The sequence below is a fragment of the Tinamus guttatus genome, unplaced genomic scaffold, assembly GCF_059628265.1.
Source record: "Tinamus guttatus ecotype Peru unplaced genomic scaffold, ASM5962826v1 Tinamus_guttatus_pri_ptg000030l, whole genome shotgun sequence".
Lineage (NCBI taxonomy): Eukaryota > Metazoa > Chordata > Aves > Tinamiformes > Tinamidae > Tinamus > Tinamus guttatus.
Window position 1 is genome coordinate 3,129,925 of NW_028288564.1, and position 21,694 is coordinate 3,151,618.

At 39.0% G+C, this 21,694-nt stretch overlaps 2 protein-coding genes across 2 annotated transcripts in view; both read right to left on the reverse strand.

Annotated features, from left to right (window-relative positions):
• Positions 1-21,694, reverse strand: part of CDC16 (cell division cycle 16) — a 441,073-nt gene that overhangs the window by 324,376 nt on the left and 95,003 nt on the right. The gene's annotated exons all lie outside the window — the stretch shown is intronic.
• The window catches only part of TMEM255B (transmembrane protein 255B), a 68,042-nt gene that overhangs the window by 31,701 nt on the left and 14,647 nt on the right, over positions 1-21,694 (reverse strand). Inside the window, exon 4 of the mRNA XM_088530543.1 lies at positions 5,852-5,941. Within this exon, the coding sequence (XP_088386669.1) occupies positions 5,852-5,941 (90 nt within the window). The remainder of the gene's footprint in view (positions 1-5,851; positions 5,942-21,694) is intronic.

A 21,694-nucleotide genomic window follows, 5' to 3' on the forward strand; every position in this document is an offset into this window, starting at 1 on the left:
GGTATTTCAAGCAGAACTGTCAGTCACAAGGCAAGAAAGTCCTAGTTTAAATCCTTTAAGAAAACTTAACCCGCACTTACTTAAATGTTAATTTTTGCTGGGACTGGCTGGAATTGCAGTTTCATAATGTAGCTATTTGTTCACTGCATGTTCACCATATTTCCATCACATAGTAGGGCAGCTTTTGCTCTCTCCTAACCAGAGGTGAATTCACATCGGAATCTCCAGAGGAAGACTCACTTTCCCATCAAACCTCTACTCTTCCCAGAAAGTGAGTTTACATAATCCCACTCTTGCTAAACAGTATATTGACTTAACACGCCTGAAGAGAAGACAAATACTTCAAGTTTAGTTTCTAAATTCCCAAAGCTACAGGGAATTATCCAGCTGATAATGCTTCAGCAGTTCACAGCTCCCACAGTCAAGCAGGAGAAAACAGAATAGCTGAAAATGAAATGAATTCAAATGGATGTGACAGAGGGGTTTTGCAGTAGGGGAGGGAAATCAAAGGAACCGTTTAGAACTGCCTGGTTTGATGTGTGATCAGATCTCATGACAGACAAGCAGCTGTGCCTTTCCACAGCACCCTCTCCTTCCTCATACATGTGTCCCTCTAGTGAGTTTTCATAACTTCAGCGGAAGAGTTTGACATCTTGCAGTAAATGTAAAGCTCGCGCACAGACATACATACCAGAAAGAGTGCAAAATGAAGGCCCGAGAGTAGAACCTGGCTCTATTTCCACTTTGACTCTAGTGCATTTTGAGTGTTGTGAGAATCTACTCTTGTAAATCAAAATCTGAAGTCTCCAGATCTCTATAAACAAAGCAACCATTTGCATTCATGCTTTCTAGTAAAGATCACCAGGTCTCCATTGATCTTAGGCAAGATAATCTTACGGGTAAATTCATTTTATCTTGTCTCTGGATCAGTTTTTAAAACATTCTTCATTTCACCACCTCACTCCTAGTTCCTTGCTTGTGGAGACTTAAGAAAACACTTGAATATAGTTTACCTATATAATAATAGACTTCTGAAATCCCCAAACAACAGTGCAAAATGTTCCCTGAAATAATGGCTATTGCAGAGGAACATCTGGAAGAACGTAAGTCACACAGCCCTTGGTCAAAGTTTTATTAGATCTTATATCTCTCCATGGCAGAAGAGCAGGGCTCCAATAACAAGGGGACAATATGATGCACATGCAGAACAGTTCTGATATGTAGATTTATGCTGTTCCTTCATTGCAACATATAAAATCAGACTCTCTTAAAAATCACTTCCTTTTAAAGCAAGTTCATACCTGGCCATAAACTTCACTTATACAGAACTTCAGCTAAGAGGATGTAGCAGTCATTAACAATAAAACATAAAGGGGTCATTATCAAAGACTTCAACTCTATAAAAATAGAAAATTCCACTAAGGTCACACTTAAAAGAAAGCACTTCTTTCCCTAACAAAAATGTTAGTGAAAAGGCAATTAATAAGCCTCCATCCAAACCTGTTCACTCTTTTCTGAATTTTAGAAGGGAAATCTAATGCCTCGTTAAATATGGCTGAACCTGAATTTAAATCCACTGACTATATCCTTTCAGTTTTTGTTCAGTGCCAGTGCAAAATCCTACATCTGGGGTGGAATAACTCCATGCAATAGTTCAAGTTAGGTAGCAGCTCTGCAAAAAACAAGCAAACAAAAAATACTGAAGTGCTTGTGAACCTGCAGAACATAAACTAGCAAGGGACCCTTGCAGCAGTGAAGACCAGTTGCCTAGCTGATAGTTCAACTGGGCTTCATTAGCAAGAATATACCCTGTAAACTGAAGGAAGGGGTTGTTCCTCTCTGATGAACACTCACAAGACCACATCTGAGGACAGTATTTTAATCCCTCTCCAACACAAGAAAGACATGAACAAACTGCAGCAATACCAATGGAGGGCCACAAAGATGAGCAGGAGTCTGAAGAACTAGAATAGACTGAAGGAAAGAGATTTGTTCAATGTGCAGAAGGGAAGGCGTAAGATGAGATCTTTTTGCTGCCTTGAGCTACCTAAAGAATCACTCTAGAGAACATAGACATAAAGGAGTGCCCAGAGAAAGGATAAGGGCAATAGTTGTAAGTTAGAGCTTTGCTTATACATATTCTGGTGTTCTCATTCCTGGTATCTCCTAGCTCTTTAGCTCTGATTTACCTTTCAGTTGTTTCTTTTCATAAATCTACCCTAATGTTTTGTGTGAATTCCACTCTAGGTAACAAGACCAAAGAACAGGTTTTATAGTCAAGCAGAGGAGACTTCCCTTGAGCCATGAGTTTCTCCCAGAACTTTCAGACATGTCAGACTCTCTTTTTATCCCATACTGTAGGAAAATGTGACTGGTCCACCTGTCGGCATTGCTGTTCTGTGATTCTCAGTTAAGGATGTAAAAAGATGATACAAAGCAATTTGTCTCCACAGCTTAAAATGTTTGCCCATGCTTTAGCTACCTGTCAACTTCCCGACCTCCCCAGAAAGCTGTTGTAGACAATTCCCTCACCTCATGAGTGGATTTCTTGTCAATATTTTAGGTTCTGCCCGGGAATAACCACAAAGCTAAAAATCACCACAGCACCACACATTCATTCTAGGTTTGAATTGTTTCATTTGTTTCTGGCTTTCCTTTTTATTTTTCTTTTTTTCTTGAAGGTGAAGAGTGCAGCTGAAGGGATCAATGCCAAAATTAACTTAACACAATAAATTACATCTGCATTATTTTTTAGATAAGCTAGTGCTATTTTAAATCAAACTACTTTTCCTTGGTGTTTTTAATTTTATAAAAGTGCTGTGCTCCAAAGCTTTCTATTAAGCAAAGTGTTTTTAAATGAGTCTCAAATAATTTAAATATCTTGTTTTTGAAATAAATCCCATTACAGGAATAATTTTTGTCAATTCTATGCCTTCTTGAAAAGAAAACAGAACAGAGAAAGTATTTTATTATTCCATCTGAAGTTTTATAAGAGCAGGAAAAAATATGCAACAATAATGGTCTCCATTCAACAGCAGGCACACACTCAGAAAAAAAAAAACCTATAATGTTGTCATTTGTCTTAGCATCCCTCTCAGCTCAAATTAAGTTAAAAATAAAATGAAAAATGGGAGACATTTCTTATTCTGAATTGATGTGAATGAGGCTGCTGTATTTGTTGGCTTCCGCTAGCAGTTCCCCTCCATGAAGGAAGGGACCTGAGGTCTTGTTATCAGCACCTTGATACTGCAGAGATGAAAGCAAACACAGCCTTCTCCATATTAAAGCATTAGGGTTTTAATGTAGACCTAAGCACCTACTCTGACGTGTCAGACTTCTGGCCTTTCTTTGAGTGGAGGACAACTTATTTCCGGTCTCCATCAGTTATCCCCCAAAGCCAAAATATTAAGAGCACCGCATAGAAGCAATGAAAACAGTTGGTAGAGACCTGTGGGCGAAAGAACTCACTGAATTGCTACTGCTCCTTCTGAAGAAAATTAGCTAGATAAAGCAGAGGAAAGGTAAAGAATTACTAATACAGCAGCACTGACACCATTGTCTGTATGACCCACCTTCTTCTGATAAGGTCTCAGCTTTATTACAAGACAAATTGGAGATGTCCTTACACTACCACCCCTACAGGTTTCCCCAGGTGTGTCTGTTAGAGAAATTAGCTGATGTACATCTTTATTTAACCTGATTTTATTAAGTTCCTTGTTAGATGGAGGAGTAGAATAAGATGATAACCATAAGCACACACTAAGGGTATACCATGACAGAAAACGAAAAGGTCATGCAGCTGCTTATGGTTTGATAAAGAAGAGGTGAATATGAATGTATGAATGAGATCCAGATTTTTAGAGAGAGAGAGGTCTAAAGATATGTATGATAACATTTGAATATGATATTGTTCTTTGATTTAGGTAGCAATGTAGTTTCTAGAACAGTTAAATAAGGTATGCGAAAAGAACATAAAGCCAAAAGAGTAAAAACTGATGAAGCAAACACTTAGAAATATGAAAGGGCTGATGCTTGTTTCTGTGTCTGAGATTCAGCATACACAGTGTCCTCTGACAAGGTACCTTGCAGTGCAGAAGTGAAAAGCTGCTCCCATTGTGCTAAGGGCTCTGCACAGGTAACATATAACATTACAAGCCAACAGCAAATAGCAGAGTCATCTGGGCACTCAGTAAGCATGAAATGCAAATATTGTTTTTAAAAATAGTACAAGTTGTTAACATTTCTATTTCTGTATAAGTGCAATTTGAATACTTCCTAACGACAGACCAAAGCAGGCCTAAAAAAAGTCTGATTCATGTGAAATTAAGAGTCATGTCCAAGGTTTCAATGGTTTTCTGTGGTACCACCACTGTGGATTTTCAGGAGCAGGGAGGCTGAGCAGGAAAATGCTCCTAACTTATTTTAAATAGCTCTCATGGAAAGCCTGTCTAGGTTTACACTGCGATGCTAATCAGAAATAAAGTTAAGGCAGTTTTCATGCAGTGCAGCAGCAGTGCTAATCAGACTAAAAGCAAGTCATTTCAGTTTCTGGAAGGCTTTGTTTGGCACAAAACATGATTTTAATGCAAAGTTCATGTTCATATTGCACAACTCTGCTGTTTATACCAATAGATGTCTCCTTCCCTGTGACATGCATGTGAGGTTTAGAAATCCACATCTGGTATAAAGTTCTTTTCAGTAAGAGTGAAAAAAGAAATTGTTTTATATCTTTATCTTCCACATGATCCGGAGCCTAATCCTTCTGATTCATTCACTAACAAAAAATTGGTATAGCTCTAGTGATGCCAGTGCTGTTACATTATCCCTCAACAAACATAAGCTCAGGTAGGTGGTATGTTGTACCAGTGAGAGGCTCATATACCATAATTACATAGTATATTATACAGCACAGTACATCTGAGTCCCAGTAATTATTAAAACATTTAACTTATTGTTTCCTGATACTTTTTCAAACCAAAGATCAACTAAAAGGTTGATTTTTAGGTATTTAACCACAAACGACAGAGTAGCCCACCAGATGTATCTGATACATGAAACTGACCTCACTCCGCGCTCCAATTTGTCTGTCTGTCTTGCCCATTGATTGATCCTTCTTGCCAAATACTTTTATTCAAACTTAGTGAGTCACCAAAAAAAAAAAAAAAAAAACTGTTGCAAATTTATGTAGCACCTATTTTAAGGTGCTGGGGCATAAGAACGATACCTACGCACTGATAGGTAGTCATGAACTAATGCTACTGCTTTTGAAGCAAAGACATAACAGGTTTGGTGAGGAAAGGAGATTGAGTTTGAAGGACACACTAGGTAGTCACTCTGGTTACATGATCAACCCTTTGATTGCAGGTATATGGTCAGGTCTGTGTTGTTGTCATTCGGTAAGTGCCCTTTCATGCAACCTCTGACCAAAGCCTTCCACTCACTCTGCCCTTCTTGTGTGACATTCTGTCACAATCCACTTCCCTGCTGAGGACAGGAATGGCACTTTTAGTTTTCTTTACTGTTTAGTGCATTCAGTATCCTGACTATGCTCACAAAGCCGGTCTGCAAAAGGAAATAAAGGCTGAAGTGTCCTTCCTTTCCTAAGCAGGGATTAATTTATGCATGCCTCTCATTACACCATTTTACATCACCTCAGTATTTGGAGCTCTCTGGCTGGCAAAATCTGTGGGTATTGGCATGTTGGGCTTTCCTGTCATTTTATTTGCCAAAAGACATTTCTCTAAGAAAAACTATCAAAAAAAAATACTGCTAAACCAGAAGAAAATGTTTTTCTGCTACAAATGACATAAGTAATCAAAATCGAAAGATGACAGAAAATCGCTGTACTTACTATATGTCGTGCCGCAAACACTCCATCAACTATTGCACAACAGAACGCTGCTACCACGCCAAAGCTGATAAACACGATGGATGCTACTAACTGAGAAGAGAAAAACAGATTGAGTAATGTTTTAAATATAATTCTTTAAGTAAAACAATTATACTATTTACTCTCGTTTTCTTGAATGATATTTTCCCAGATGTCACTCGCATGTTGTCAGTGTGGCAGGATGCTAATCACGAAGGAGAAAAAGGCAGGAAATCTTGACACAGTAAAGAAGTTTTACTCATGTTTAGATGGAACTTCTTATGATCCAGTTTGTTCCCATTGACATGCTCCCTTCAGATATTTAAATGCATTGATAAGATCCCCCTCCACATTCTCTGTGTTTTTGATATATCCACTAATAATTACAGTATATCCTTTCTGTTTTCTCAATATCTCCATTCTCTTTCCCCTAAAATCTTTTGGAGACTTCAACAGTCACACTGAGCATTCACTGAGGAAGATAAAATACACTTATTTGAGATGTATGTTTCCATCCTAATTGCTACAACTTAAAAAACTGGAAGGAAAGAGAAAAAAACCTATTTCTATGTATCACCCTCCAAACATCAGTGTTTTCAGTCACCTACTCTTTTTATCAAGCTTTTTTTTTGTTTTCCTGAGAAGTACTGAAATAAGCAAATAAAGCTTATTAAAAGTAAAACACTGTCTTTTTGGACATTTGTAATAATCTTTTATAAAACTTTTATAGCTCTCTATAAAGAAGGCACCAAGTTTCATATCAGAGCAATTTATTGCAGATGTATTATCAAATTAGGATTGTAATATCAACAATATAAAGTTAATATAGAATTAATAGGCGATACAGCATTAGTATTTTCCCTCAGAAAAATGCATATCGGGCAAGTAAGAAATTATGGCCTTAGAACACTGTAACATTGGGAAAATGGCTCAAAGCTATATCAAACATTTGGAAATAAAGAGTTCTAAATGAGTCAGCAAAAAGTACAGCTTAAAAGTTGATAAACCAAAAGAATCACAGCTTTCAAATGCTATTTGATATACTCTTTCAATCCTTTTTAGCTCATGAGGCAGATAAAAGCGACAAACTCTGTCTTTAGGTCATATCAAGCAAACTAGCACTGCCATAGGCATGGCTATGGATTCTGAATCCTAGGGATGAGCAAGCAAGAAGCAGCAGCTGCTGAAGCCAATGTTACTAGCTGATCTTATGAAACAGCTCCATTCTGCAGTGAAGATGTGGAAAGCCTACGAAAACACTGCCAAATGCATCACTCTTCAAACTCTGCTATCTCTTGCCTCTCCAGCATGATGGGTCATGTCTCCCAAATCTGGCTATCTAAAGATCCTGGCAGGCAACTCATGGGATCCAGAAGGCTGTGTGTTCCTTGTAGAGCACTTTCCCTGCTGCAGGACAGTTTGGGCTGCAGTGCCCTGTTGCCGGTACATTTGCTACAGCACGGGTTTCCTTATTTGAAAAAGCAGCAGTGTATGAAAGTTCAGATTAAGTCATTATTGTCTGATAGCCCTTTCTTTTTCTGAGGTCATAGCAGTCAATCAAAAAACTAGTGGGCTTAGCCAGGTGCTTCTGGATTGCCTGAGCTCAAGATGAATTTACTGGAAGCTGACCTCAGGAAGGCTTTCCATTTCACACATGAACAATTTATTGATGATTTACAATCCCCGAATCAACATTTTCCACTCCTGAAAATTGTTTAAATCACCTAATCACCTAAATCACCTAATAAGAGTCTGCTCTTATGGAAGCCTTTCAGGTTCACCATATAGCTATAAGAGACTGCACATAAAAATGTACTGCAAATTGACTCCTTAGGCAACTTGGTGACCACCTACTCTTCAAGATGTTGTTTGGAAGTCACAGGTTGTCAGTCAAATTGTGTTATTCTTTTCCATGCTTACTAGCAGCTATTTCACTGAATGATCCCTTTGAAATTGAGAGGATGGTTTCTTGACTAAAGTAGTATTTATTACAAAGTGGAAGTTGCAGAATGTGGCACTACATCATCTGGGGTTCTTCTTAAATATGTTCCAGAAAGACAAAGGCAGTAATACAATAATGAGAATATTGAAAAATCCTTAAAATAAAATTACAGATTAATATTCTCTCTCGAACATTCCTTTGCTCTGTGAAAATGTGTAAACACATAAACAAAATATAACATGAATTACTTTTCGAATAGCAGTGAAGACAACTGTTGTAAATTCTGAAGAGCTGTTGTAAATTCAAAAGCTAATATTCCTGAGTGGTGTATGATTGCTGGAGTGGTGAGGTTATTGAGTCTAGCAAAGCAATCATAAATGAATACGAAGGATTTTTTTTTAAGAAGCAACTAGTGTAAAATAGAAGTTGATAGGTGAAAGAAATACTGAGATATCACATCACCTCATCTCCACTTTCAATAGCAGTGTTTTGTCAGCAAAATCCTTCATTATGCGTAACAATATATGTTAACGGTTACTCGAGAAAGGGCTTTGCTCTCAGTGTTGTATTGCTATGCAACCAGGCTTGCCTAAAACTATTATTATTGGAACATATTTACTATCAGTCCCTGTAAAGAATACGGTATTTTTTTTTATTTCCAAGGGAAAAGTGAAGCCCATCATAAACAGTGAAAACTGTAGCCTGTGAGCCTAACAGTTAAAAGTGCATGTCAGCTGTTTAACACAGATGTTTTAGTGAAAGGGAGGGCAAAATGGCACTTAGAATGAGGGACTACTGTAAACACAATTAAATTTAAGTCTTGTGACAGAAATTCAAAATTCGAAATGCTAAATGTTACACCGCTGAACACCTGCATGCTGCCTTCTTAGAGAAGGGCACACGTTTTATTTACAGCTAAAAATTCCAGCATATTAGATAATCTCCTGCCCCTTCGGCAGACATAGAGCGCCACCAGCTGCACATGGCTCGAGTTGTGCAAGTGCATTGCCTGGGCTGTGCAAGCAAGGGGAGAGAACCAGGCCTGGGGACATCCCTCAGCCATGGGGCTCAGTCCTGCACACTGTCCAGGTGCAAGAACAGGTTGCTGGCATGGTGTCCCCTGCAATGTGACATCAGGAGACACGCAACCAACTTTTGTCCAGCAGACCCTGCACAGAAAATTACATCCCCCTGAAGCATAAGCACCTGCTTGTTACAAGCCAGTAACTCTCAGTTGCTTTCAACATCACTGTCACACATCGTTGTGACTTGCTAGGTTCCAGGTCACAGTTCCGACACATACCTCAATTTTTCACAGCTCTCATCTAGCCTTTACCTACCTTCAGTCAAAAGGTATGACCGCTCCTATTAGACTGATACTCACTCCTGGGTGCTGGATGTTGTGTGAGCTACCTCATTCTCTCCACCCAGACTGAGTAGAGCACAAACTTTGGGAAATATATAGATTTTGTTTTCTATATCACTGCTGCAATGGATATAAGTAATATTATATCTCATAAGCTCATTTTCGCATAGCTAAATGGCTACTTTTACACTGCACTGGCTCCAGTGTCTCTGAGTATTGTGCTCTTCATCAAGTCTCTGGGGTTATTTTTCCAGGCAGAGGAAAAAGCAAAATTGCCTTCACTGATGTAAATTGAGAATCTCTGTCATCCAATCCCCTTTGCTTTGAAAAGTAAAGGCATTGCAAAAGGCTGTGTAAATGTTATGCCACAGGTCTGTAAAGCCCTTTTTTATCCGCACACAAACTGAACCAAACATATTTGTTAAAGAAACACATGGGGCAGTTTGTTGTATGCTGTCCCTAACATTTAATTTCCAGGGGAAGAGTTTAGTTCTGTGCAGTTTTTTATTAGTTCAATTTCTCTATGTCTCCAGCCTCAGAGCTTGATACAGGCTTAAACAAACTCAGTGTACTTCTTCAGTATTCTAGGGTCGAAGATGTAAGAGCAGAAGTTTACAAAACCTATATCCCTCTCCAAAACACAATGACTTTCAATACCTGGCCCAATCTTAACCAGGAACTGCATCTGTTACTATGGCAGCTGTAAAGGGCTATAGATTAATAGCCTTTAAAGCTAAGAAAACAAAACTCATTGCATTCCACTTGAGATACCGCTATCCATATAATGCTGCCTGTGTTGTGACGTAGAAGAGCAGAAGTGAGAAGCCCCTTCCCCTCCCACAAAGACCAATTTTGCCCCCTGCCCTCAGGCTAGAACTTCTGCTTCTCTGGTGAAAATTAAGCCCAGGCAAGGCTCCTTCACTGGCTCTCACAACTGGGCTAATTAGGAGGTTTCTCATTACACCAGTTAATGGGCTTCACAAGTTATGGCCTGCAAATCTATTATTTCCAAAGGTTGGTTCTTCACTAACAGCATAGCTGTAATTGAAGCTCTCCTGGAAGGCTGTCACAGCCCAGCAGACAGGATTATGTCATGCTCATTAGTCATTAATGCCAATTCCAGTTGTAGCACTGGTTACAATGACATGAATTCCTAATGATGAAAGACTCTTAGGACTGCCCATCCAGTGCCTGCAGAACTACTTCCAAGACTGGTTTCCAAATGAAGGAGGGGAGAAAAAGAAAGCACTGACTGTCACTGTCGTGACAGCACAGTCCTGGGAGCAATGGAAAGGGCAACACAAAAAGAGAACAGCCCAGGAAGCCAGTGCCTGAGCCCCATCCACAGCCACAGAACTTCCTGCTGAATTTAGTACACCCAATAATGTAACCAATACCTATACCAGATACCTCTATTTCCAAGAAGGGAGGGCAGACATCTCTGAAGGCCTCCAGACCTAGACTCTGCACACATGATGTAATCAATCAGTTGTGTCTTGTGTTTAGATTGACTGACCAAGTTAGAAATATACAGCCGTTCCCCAGTATCGTCGCTGGTGATCTTGCCAAGTAAGTAATTCACTGTCAGTAACTAATTCAGATTTTCTTCCCTCACACTATTAGCATCTTGGGGTAAATAGCTGAGCCTATGTAACTGTTACTGTCATCTGAAATGGAGTCTTCCTCTCCTGTCCTTAGCTTCAGTTCCTGCTTCCAGCCCTCTCTCCTGTTCCCTCTTTCAAAGAAGTGCATTCCCTCATAATATCTCCAGCGCTTGTCTCAGTACACGACAAGACAATTAAACTTACTCACCATGCAGAAAACTATTTGTTCACACAAGTGAGTTAAATCAGGTTACTGTAAAGGGAGATAAGCATTAGATCCAGTGCAAATGAGAGGGGGCACCATATGGCAAGACAGAGGGAAGGAGATAGAAGTGGTGGCAGCTACTATTAGGTTGTCTCAGCAGCCCATGTAATTTGCGCTCCTAGGGATTACCAAAAGAGGTATGTATTAACCATAATGAAAATAAAAGGATACAGAGTGAGTTTGTGTTCCTCTTTGTGGTCAAAGAGACTTTTGTCTTCCTGCCTGTAAAGAAGTTCACTGTTTACCAGTATCATATCAGGGATAATTAAGAAAAAGAGCAACATGAAAAAGCCAGTTGCTATAACACAGGCAGGGGAGAGCTCCCATGAGAAATTTAAGCAATCTTACAAGCATAAAAAAAGCAGAACTAATTAGATAAACAAATGTTGAGAAAGAATACAGAAAACATATGAGAGGTATCAATTATTTTGACAAGGAATAAAGAACAGAATCCACTTTCAAGTTAAAGGCAGAATTTTCCTTTAGAAAATTTCTCTCGTCCCACATCCTGATGGGCAAAATGGTAGCAGGCAGACGTCACATGCTCTTTTGTTACTCCTTAGATATGTACAGGTAATTTATATAGCATGTTGCCATAGTGAATGGATATTTCTTTCTCCTTTTCTCCTGCAGAGGAGTTGATGCTCATCTTTTGCAGGTAGTTACCTAACTGGACCAGTCACATTGGCAAGGGACTGTAGAAGTGCCTGTGGCTGGGAAATGGGTAGCACGGCGACATATTGCCCCAGCTGTCCTGCATGGTTGGGTAATATGCAAGAGGAAGGAGGTACCAGAGTGCCTCTGGGTCAGCTAACTCCAGCCATCCAGGGGCACAACTGGATCTTTGGGATGCAGATTGTTTATTTATTGGCCAGGTAAACAGGCCTTGCAGGTTACTGGGACCTTTACCTGTAACACCCGTTACGCCAGTTGCAGAAACAAGGGAATAAGCATCTGATCTCACTGACAACACACTCAGAGTTGTGTGATGGACATGTTTGGCCACGTGGCAGAAGAGCCAGGTTGCAGTGAGGGCATGTATAAAATAACTGCATATTCTTCTGGTCTCATTAAGCTTTGAGAAACTCGGGCACAGCTGAACAACCCATCACCAGGTAATATACAGCCCCTGGGCACTGCACAGTGGGGAGTGAGAGATGGTGACGGGCAGGTTCATGTTTCTCTCAGCACATGAATCTAGGGGGAATCTGGCCAGTGTCCTCTACAAGTGTTTAATGTCACAGGACTGTTCACACACATTTACAGACAGAAACAGTAATCATCCACCTGAGTCAGTGGGACAGTACTCGTCTTTCTCTCACTTTCTAATATTACCAGTGGACTCTCCATTGAACTTATACAGACATATTTGCAGTAGAGCATCTGCAGTAGAGAATCCACTGCTAATATAAGAAAGCAAGACTTAAACATTTAGTTAGTCAACATGCAGGGAAATTTGCTAAATGTTTAACTGACTTTGACTAAATTTGTTTCAGCTACATGTTTTCAAAACAAGTATTTTCTTGAGGAGGAGCACAGGAACACCCATCTCCACGTCTTCCTGCATCACCTTTGGCTTCATTAACAGTTTCACGATCCAGCACGCTGGCATATCTTTTGCAGAGGTCCCCATCTACTATTCCTTCTGCATTCACCAGGACATTCACTACTATTTCCCTGACTCTATTAGTTTAAACTCTCATTTTTAGATGTGAATTTGCTATTATTTCAAAAGTTGTGCAGCCCTCCTTTATGATCTCTTCCTCTTCATATCTAGTCAAATGAGGACATAATGGTATCAGCCACTACCAAGCAGCCATCTTTGTTTATCATTTCTCTTTAGAGTATGGAATTTGTTGGTGCAAAACTCCCTTTAGTATCTCTGTTGTTGCTTCTTCACGAGGTTCCTCAGCCATCCATTTACATGGCATCTCTCGCATTCTCCTTCCCTCTCTTCCTGTTAGCTAGCAGTGGCCAAGCTGCTCTCACAGTGTTTGAATACAACTCAAGCCATTTGCAACTTCAGTCATTTAGAAGAGTGTCATAGAAACATTTTACCTTAGCACTGGTACTATCCCATTAAAAAACTTATGTTAGCTCTGATAGTTCCCTAGTCCCTCTCTTAATCACCTTCACTCTCTAAAAATTCTCTCCTGAAATAATCTTTTATTTCATCAATCTGCTTTGCACTGTTCTTGTTGCAATTTACCTTTTTTTTCTAACCCGCTAAAGCACTTGAGGATGCAGTTTCTGTGAAAGATGTTGTATGAAATAAAAATGAATTTTTAGGTATTTTTATCTTCAAGCAATGGAAGAGTGGCAGGAATTCAATCTACAGTCATTATGAAAAATGAAATAAAGTTAATGAGCAGGGTTACCTGATTAATTTATTTTTCCTTCATTCATAATCCAATCTCAGCTGCAAAACCAGATCTAAATCAGCTAGGAAATTATTTCAAGAAATTGTTTTATGAGTAAATCTATACTAGAACCACCCATCTGCTGAATTAAATCAACTTATATCAAGCTGCTTATCTGCACTTAGATTTCAACACTGGAGCCACAGTAGCATTGCAGTCAGAAAATGAATTTAATATATGTTGTAAATAATGAGCATACTGATTAAAATCATGGTAATTCTTTTGTTGTTGAGTAAACGATAGTCTTGACTTAGTTAAAACTGTCACCTCTGTTATTCAATCTCACTTATCCTAAGAGTCTGAGAGAGTTTAAAAGTTCCAGTTACTGCCATCCAGCATACCTTGCTAAAAGAGAACATGTTAGAAAAAAATCCAAGTGTACCTAGTTCACATTTTCCAAGACAAAAAAAGGGAAAAAAACAGAAGACGATCTTAAAAAAATCTCTTTTTTAATCTCCTGGAGGAAACTAATTTTATTATCAATATTAACAAAACTAGCAGAACAGGGTTGAGTAGGCTTGTTCAGGAATAAGGAAGCCATAATCCTGTGTTGGTTCCTACCATGTATCACACTTTCCCTTGTAAGATGGATTTGACTGGTTGACTTGTAATTTCTTGTGCACTAGCTACCAAGAAGACCAGGTTTTTCTAAGGCTTCATGCCATCAGAGGACCCCTGTTCATATCCCAGTAATCATTACCACACAGTTACTGATTTCTTCCTAGCAGCAGGACATCTCAACTTCTTCAGATAGCACCGGATCATTTTCTCCTTAGTCTGAACAGATAAAACTGCCGTAAAGAGTGACCCTCTTCAGAGTGAGCAGGTGCAATGCACATGTTCTGCCCCACCTGTTTTATCACTTTTAAGGAAGATTTCTGTGTTTTTGTATTCTGTATTTTTCTCTCAGCTGATTACACGATCAAAATGCTCTCCTCTGCTTTAGCTTCTTAATGTTAGGTAAAGGAGCACTGAAAGGAGAGCTGAAGCTCCTCAGGGCTGTTCTAAATGCAGTGTGTTTGTACAAGTAATGGTGCTCTCCATTCATCTTCTCCCATTTTTGCATATTCTTGTCTTCCTGTTCCAAGGTACTTCTATTAGAATCAGAGCTGGCCTTCCAAAATACTCCTTTGTTCCAAGTGCTGTCCTTTGGCAGTAGACCTGTAATTCATTTTTCTCTTTCATATATCTATGCTTCTCATTTTATTTCATAGGTTTTTTTTGGTGATGTTCTACAGGAACTCATGCTGATTTCAGATGACTTCTGAAAGCAAAATTATTAGAACATTTCATATTGTACCCTCAGGACTTGATTCATTTGTGTAGATATGGTAAGTATAGACTAGGAACCACATACCTTCACAAAGCAGAGGGTTCGTGTTTGGAATCAGCCTGACTGTCTCAGTAGGAGTACGGAGTGTGGAGTCACAGTATCCACTTCTGAAAAGGGAATGTTGCTGTGCTCCATCCAAAGCAAAGTGACAGTTTATACTGACTCTGCTGGACAGTACAAAAAGTCTTACTTTATGTAGTGGAGCTGCTAAAAAAAATCTCCTAAAGGTATCATACTTAACTTCACCTACTAAAAGATAAGCACTTATCATCCACACTCTTCTGTAGTCAGTGAGGAGACAGGCTCTTCCAGACATCTTCTACACCTATTTTAGGATGAGATTAATTACTTTCTGAAGGTACCTGTCTTTTTTTCACTGGCTACAGAGGGGACCAAGATGAGGAGGTATCTGTGCTGCCAAAACCAGCATTCTGTCGATACTTGTTCCTTCATGTTGGATACTCTGGTTTCTGCTTTCTCTTTTCCACTTTGATACTTTCCTTCAGTCATTTACCTGGGACTTCCAAGGAAGGAGAATTATGAGGAAGGAGAGGAGAATGTCTTGGATTTGGTGAGGAGAGAGTAATACGATACAGAAAAAATAAGAGTAATAATCATAAAAAAAAGAATGGATTTTACAGCTAGAGATATGCTGATGGTTTTGGAAACAGCATAAGAAAACCTTAGTCTTGCAGGCATATCAAGCTGGTAAGAATTCTGTTTGGAAACTTCCACAAAAACTCTTATTTAAGAATGGTTAAGGACAGTTACAGATTTGGGAATACTAAATGCACAGATAAGAAGGAAAAACTAAATACAGCATTAAAGGAAAGGAGTGAAAATTAAAACATTAATTTAGATCCACCGATATGCAGCTCTGATATAGGAATCTAACGCATTTCCATTCAGGGATGTTTTTTAGTGATTAAAATAAAATAAGCTCATTTTATCATTTAAACAGAAGTAGCTGTTCAGAGCAGTATAAGAACAAAGAACTGAAATGAATAGTACACTCCATGTTAAAAATGTTTGTGTTTCCTGCTAAAAATCGTGGTTTTGATATAGATGAAGACTACTACAGCCAGTACTGTTTTAGTAGTAGGAAGCTTTTTGTTCTACAAACACATATCATGGATCATAAAGTTTATTTTTGTTTTCAGTTTTGTGACAGTAAATGCTTTCATTATACAAACAGCACAAGAAAGACTGGCAAAAAAGAAATATCCTATTATGTACTTAATACCGTGCTCTGCGTTCAAACACAGATTTTAAAGGAAGCACACCCTGAAGCCCTTCCATTTTAACAAGATAAGGAATTTAAGCTGAGTTGGTGACTTTGATCTCTGCCTCTAAAGAATAGTGTCAATCTTTAAAAGCTGAAGTGGGGAAAAGAAGCTGTGCTGGTGTATGTGTATGTACCTTCTGCATGCGTATATGCCTTCTGTTTGTATAGAGTTAAAACTTCCAAAGGAAATTGAAGCTTTTTGGGTTGACCTGCTGGCAGTGCTCTTCCTAATGCAGCCCAGGATATCATTGGCCTTCTTGGCCACAGGGGTACATTGCTGGCTCATGGTCAGCTTGTTATCTACCAGGGCCCCCACATCCTTCTCTGCAGAGCTTGTTTTGAGGCAGGATGCAGGGGGCTATTCCTCTCTGTGTTCGGACTCTGCACTTTATTTGTCTTGACAAGGTTCTTCTCTGATGATTTCTGTAGTCTGAGAAGAAGGTCTTTTCAAGAAGAGACATGCTGAAGCTCAAACAAATGTCAGTATCCCTGAAGAGTTTATCTTTGTGTAAAAATCCCTGCCTGCTTCAGGCACATGGTGTTAAATCATACCACGAAATCTAACTAAAAGTTCTGTTGGAAAAAATGGTAATATGTCTTTTCACCTTTGATCATTTTAAAGGTGTTAAACAAGACAAGGATGATTACTATTTTTTCAATTCTTATCTTTTTTACTTTTTCTGAATTTCACGAAATGTGGGCAAACAAAAAACAATCACAGAAAAAAAGTGCTATTGACTTAGTCAGAAACTTGAATTTCAGGGAGAAACAATACCTTCATAATGGCAACGATTGCCTTCACATGAGCCCTTTGCTATAATACAGAGGTTTTGCATTTATTTGAGAGGGAAGAGTGAAGGACTAAGGAAGATTAGGTCAACAAGCTGCTTTCATTAGCTTTTTATGTGACACAGACTCTATCAGTAATCAGCATTTTTGATGAAAGTCTGCACTAAAGCCAGTTTCTTCTAGATTGTTTGTTGTGCTAGATCAAGCACAACTTAAACAGAGCTGTGTAGGTATTCCTATTAATGTATATATTAACAACCACCATCCTTGTACAAAATATCCAGACAGCAATTACTGATTGTCATCTATTTACAAAATATAATTTATTGCACAAAATATGGCTCTTATACTTTTGCAAACTTATACTCTTGGCTCTTATACTTATGCAAAGTGGCATGCATACTTCTAACTGCTTTGAAACAGCTCTTCTGAAACAGATGATAAGTCTAGCAGCAAGAAAATAATCAGAGATAATATACTGCACATTGCAGTGCAGGATAGGAATATACACATTGGCAGGAAAGTCTAAGCGAAAAAGAGAACAAAAAAAAAATGTCTTTGCTTTCCTTCTCCAACTTCTGCAATGGTTGTTTTTTAGCACTTAATTTGAAATTTAATTATTGTTGACAGAGATAAGGAAGCAAGCGTATTCAAGCACCTAAACTTAGCACCTCTGAAAAGTCTGAAGAAATAGTTTTGTCTTTTCTATGCAGAGGTCCGTGTTTTAACCTCCCTTGTCTTTTCAAATTCCATTTTTGTCAGAAGCAATGTTTCCTCAGCTAAAATCACTATGATCATCTCTGAAAAAACTAAGGTCAAGGATTAGTCAGTTGAGCATTGTATTTATATCCAAGTACGTTTTAAACTTGTCCCTGAGCAAAGCACGCTTGTCCTTGTGTTAGTATGAAAAGAAAACCAACAGCAAGATTCAGCAATGGATAAAGACAAGAATCAGACCTGGGACAGACAATCATCTTCATCGCAAATAGTACTGACGTTTGTGATAACTTACAAACACTTACACTCCTTAGGTGTCACCTCTGCTTCTCTGACCCTTCTTCTCTTTCAGTGTCCTTTACAATTCTATTCCATACCTTATCCTCTTTCTCCTTGTGCTCCATTTCTTCCTTTGCTGCTGCTTTGCTCTAGCTCTGCCGCTGTCGAGCTGACTGCCACTACCCTACTGAGAGCTCTTGCAGCAGCACTGCAACGTTACAGGTGTTAGAAAACCTGGCAGTTATGGTGCCCTTTTCTCCCCCAATCATACTTGCAGGTACCACAGTTTCAGCACATTTATTTTCAGCCCTGTGAACAGTATGGCAGCATGAGACTGGCACTGGAAACCATGTGTGAGTGGGAAGTGCTAGCCAATGCTTGGGTTATCCATTGGGTTGGCTAAACCAACCCATAATGGTGTCTTGCCAACATTGCACATTTAGAGTTCCTAGTTTCTGGGTGCTGGCTCATACCACCCTCCACGTTTATCCAAGAAGAAACCCAGGAAACTTTTACTGCACTTCCAACTGTCCCTGGCAAAATAAACATCCAGTAAAAAGAGGTATTTACCTCCCTCCCCAGCACTGCTTAGTGCTTTCAGCTCAGCTCTGCTGTCACTTGCCCCAGTTCATTCCAGCTTTTCCTAGCTTTGTACCTATTTTCAGCATCTCATTTTCTAATTTGAAATACTTTGTACTGTAATGGGAGGAGACAACAAGCAAACAAACAAGCAAGGACACTTCATGTCTCACAATCAAATCCCTCTGATTTGAGCAGTATCATATTTTTGTGCATCAGGGGGTCCTACATATGCCTTTGGAATGCAACAACTTACAGCTATATTTGTTCTGCAATCCATGACGTTAGCTGTGTAAGCCTGCTTTATGGTGGGAACTAGAAGACTGCTTTGTGGGGGAAAAAGGGGATAAAATGGGATATCAAGATATTTTTCTTTTATTTTGCTGTCTGCAAGTTACAAATATCCTGCAGCAGTACAAAAGCATCTTATCCCTAGTTAAATGGGAATTTTTTTCTGCAGGTGCCAGGTTCAACAGAGCAGAGGCAAGTGTGAATGTTAAGAGTTCAAGTGCTAGTCAATGAGGCAGAGCCAGATTCTGCAAGCAGCAGACCCTTTGATTTAAGGGTTATACTTTGGTCAGCACTTTAAACTCCCACTCTGGATGCTGAGAGGAGGAGAACCACATTGAAGAAGAGTAACATTTTTAAGTTTATGCTTTAGGGACAAACCATTGTCCATTCTGTCAGGCAGTACTTTCATATTTTCTTGTTGACAATAATTCAGTGCAGAATTTCTGCAGGAATAGTGCTGCTAGCCATTACATATTTCATACAGCACCCAACATTTAATCAGTCATGAACAAATTTGAAATCACAAAGGTAAGCCAAAGTACATAAAACTTCAAGAAAAAAAGAGAACATATTTATAGAGAAAAGATCATTTTAAAATTGATTATTTTTTCCATTAGTGTAATTGAGTCTGTGTTAATTTTCAGCTAAAAAAAAAAGTATCAAGTGAACACAAGGGCCAGATGATTGTCAAAACTACACCAGGTTCAATTCAACTCAAATCAGACTAAAGTCTTTTAAAATAAAAGGAATTCAGCAGAATAAAAACAATTTCCTTCCCATCACACTTTTGTTACAGGAATATGGCATTTCAGTTATGCTTCCATGTCTATCTGATTCTTTACAATCTTACTGATGGCCGCAATCTTGTTTAAGCTGCCTAAGCCTTTTCAGTCATACACACTCAGTTACACTCCAGGGAATAATTATTGACCTCAATTGTACTATGATGTAAACCCTTTCAAACTCATTTCCGTAATGTTTAAAAACAAGAAACTCAGCATTTGCAGTGGCAATATTAAAGGCTTAGCCTGCTGTAGAAGATACTCAAGGCAAGAAGCCTAATTAAACTTCCTAGTTATTTTCTTCATCTGTCCCCCAGAAACACCATCACTCAACAGCCAAACCATAACACTGAGTGTTGTTAGTGGAAAGCAGTTCTCCTTGTTCCATGCTGAGAAACGCAAACAGGCACTAATACCAAACACACCGGATACTTGTTTCTCCACAAGTCCTTGTGTAAATGCTATAACACACTGGGCACGTGTGTTACATGATTTGGCAGCATCTCACTCACTCTGCTTCTTTTGGCCAGCCATTTTATTTTCTGCTAAGGACAGAAGGAAAACAAGAGACTGAAAACTAAGGGGCAGTTTAGAGGAAAAGTGAAAGGTTAAAAAAAATGTTGTGACCGTTCGCAAATTAGCATGAATTCAGTGCAAAAAAAGCTGTTTAGATCCAACCACTACTGAGTCTGTAACTTGGAACTAGCTATTCATGTCAGCCAGTGATGTAGAAATCAGAGATAATAGTTCTTTAAAATGAATCAGCTGTTTCTTTAGCGGCAAAATTAATGTCCTGCTCTAGATTTGTGTCTCACAGGTCATGCCTCATTTGGATTCTCTAGTGTTAATAAGAGATGAGCTGACATTACAGCAGTCATCACCACACAGGAACTAATTCACAGGCCTCTCATCTACCCACCTGCAGATTTTTATGCAACCTGAAGCAGCTTCATGCCTTTAAAATCTCAACACTCCTGAAATTTGCCTGATATTGGTCAACAGTTCAAAAAAAACAGAATGGGAAATGGAGAAAGACACATGTAAACACCATGGTTTCATAATTCCCATTTCTTTGGGAAACCTAGATAGAAACAGAAGTTAAAAATAGGACAATCTTGAATAGAATAATAAAGATATCATTGAAACTTGCAGACAATGCAAAAAATATTATGAAAGATATTTGTGTACAGACAATGGGTTCAGGACTGCATTTAAAAACAGCAAATAATGACGAATAGCTTATTTGTAAATCATTAGTAAAAATCAAGGTCAATCAATTGGTTCCTTCTCTGAGTTTAACACCACTCTCCTGATTTATACCAGTGAAGGCTCTGCACTATGAAATTTATTGCATTTCATGATGCTTAGCTACAATCAGTCTAGTGTAAAGTGCACACTGGACATACTGCTATTCAACCAAGACACTACTATTTTTTGCTGAGAGCAAGGAAACTTTCCAATTCCAGTCCCACAAACCTTCCTTTATCCAGACAGTCGAAGGACTTTATGTGACTTCCTCACATTAAAAAAAAAAAAAAAAAAAAAGAGTTTGCAATGCAAGCTAAATCTAAAAGCAAACAGTACAGCACGGTTAGATCCTGCCTGACCTAGCTGGAGAATCTTGGTAGAAAGAGCTCTGCATTTTTGTGTTCATTTTTTTTTTTTTCCCTCTAGCACACATATTTTCAGGAATATGTTGCTGATTTAAACCTCTTACTCAGGTTGAGATCACATATTATGGCTGAGCTGATCATGAGGCCCGTTGTTGTCCGAACTGGGCGGTTTGCCTCCATCCCCATCCTGTTCCCAACTACATGGTCTTGCCCAAGCTCTAGCACTCATCTGACCCTGCACCAGCTAACTCACTAACTGACAGAATAAACAGCTGGTTTTAGTAAAGGAATTGATTTACTCAGGACCCAGGCGACTGGCAGAATCAACAGAGATGGAGGAGGGAATCTGTACAATGGAAGGGAGATTTCTTCTTTCGGAAGTGATGAACCCTGCACCTCCAACCACAGCATGTAGCCTTGCCCTGTGTAGATGGGGTCACTGACCACTTCGTACTTCTCAGAATCTTTCCAGGAAATACGGAAACAATTAACTAATATTTTGATGAAGATGCAGCAGGCTTAAGTCAGTGCAAAATCCTTTATTTCCATGTTTTCATATA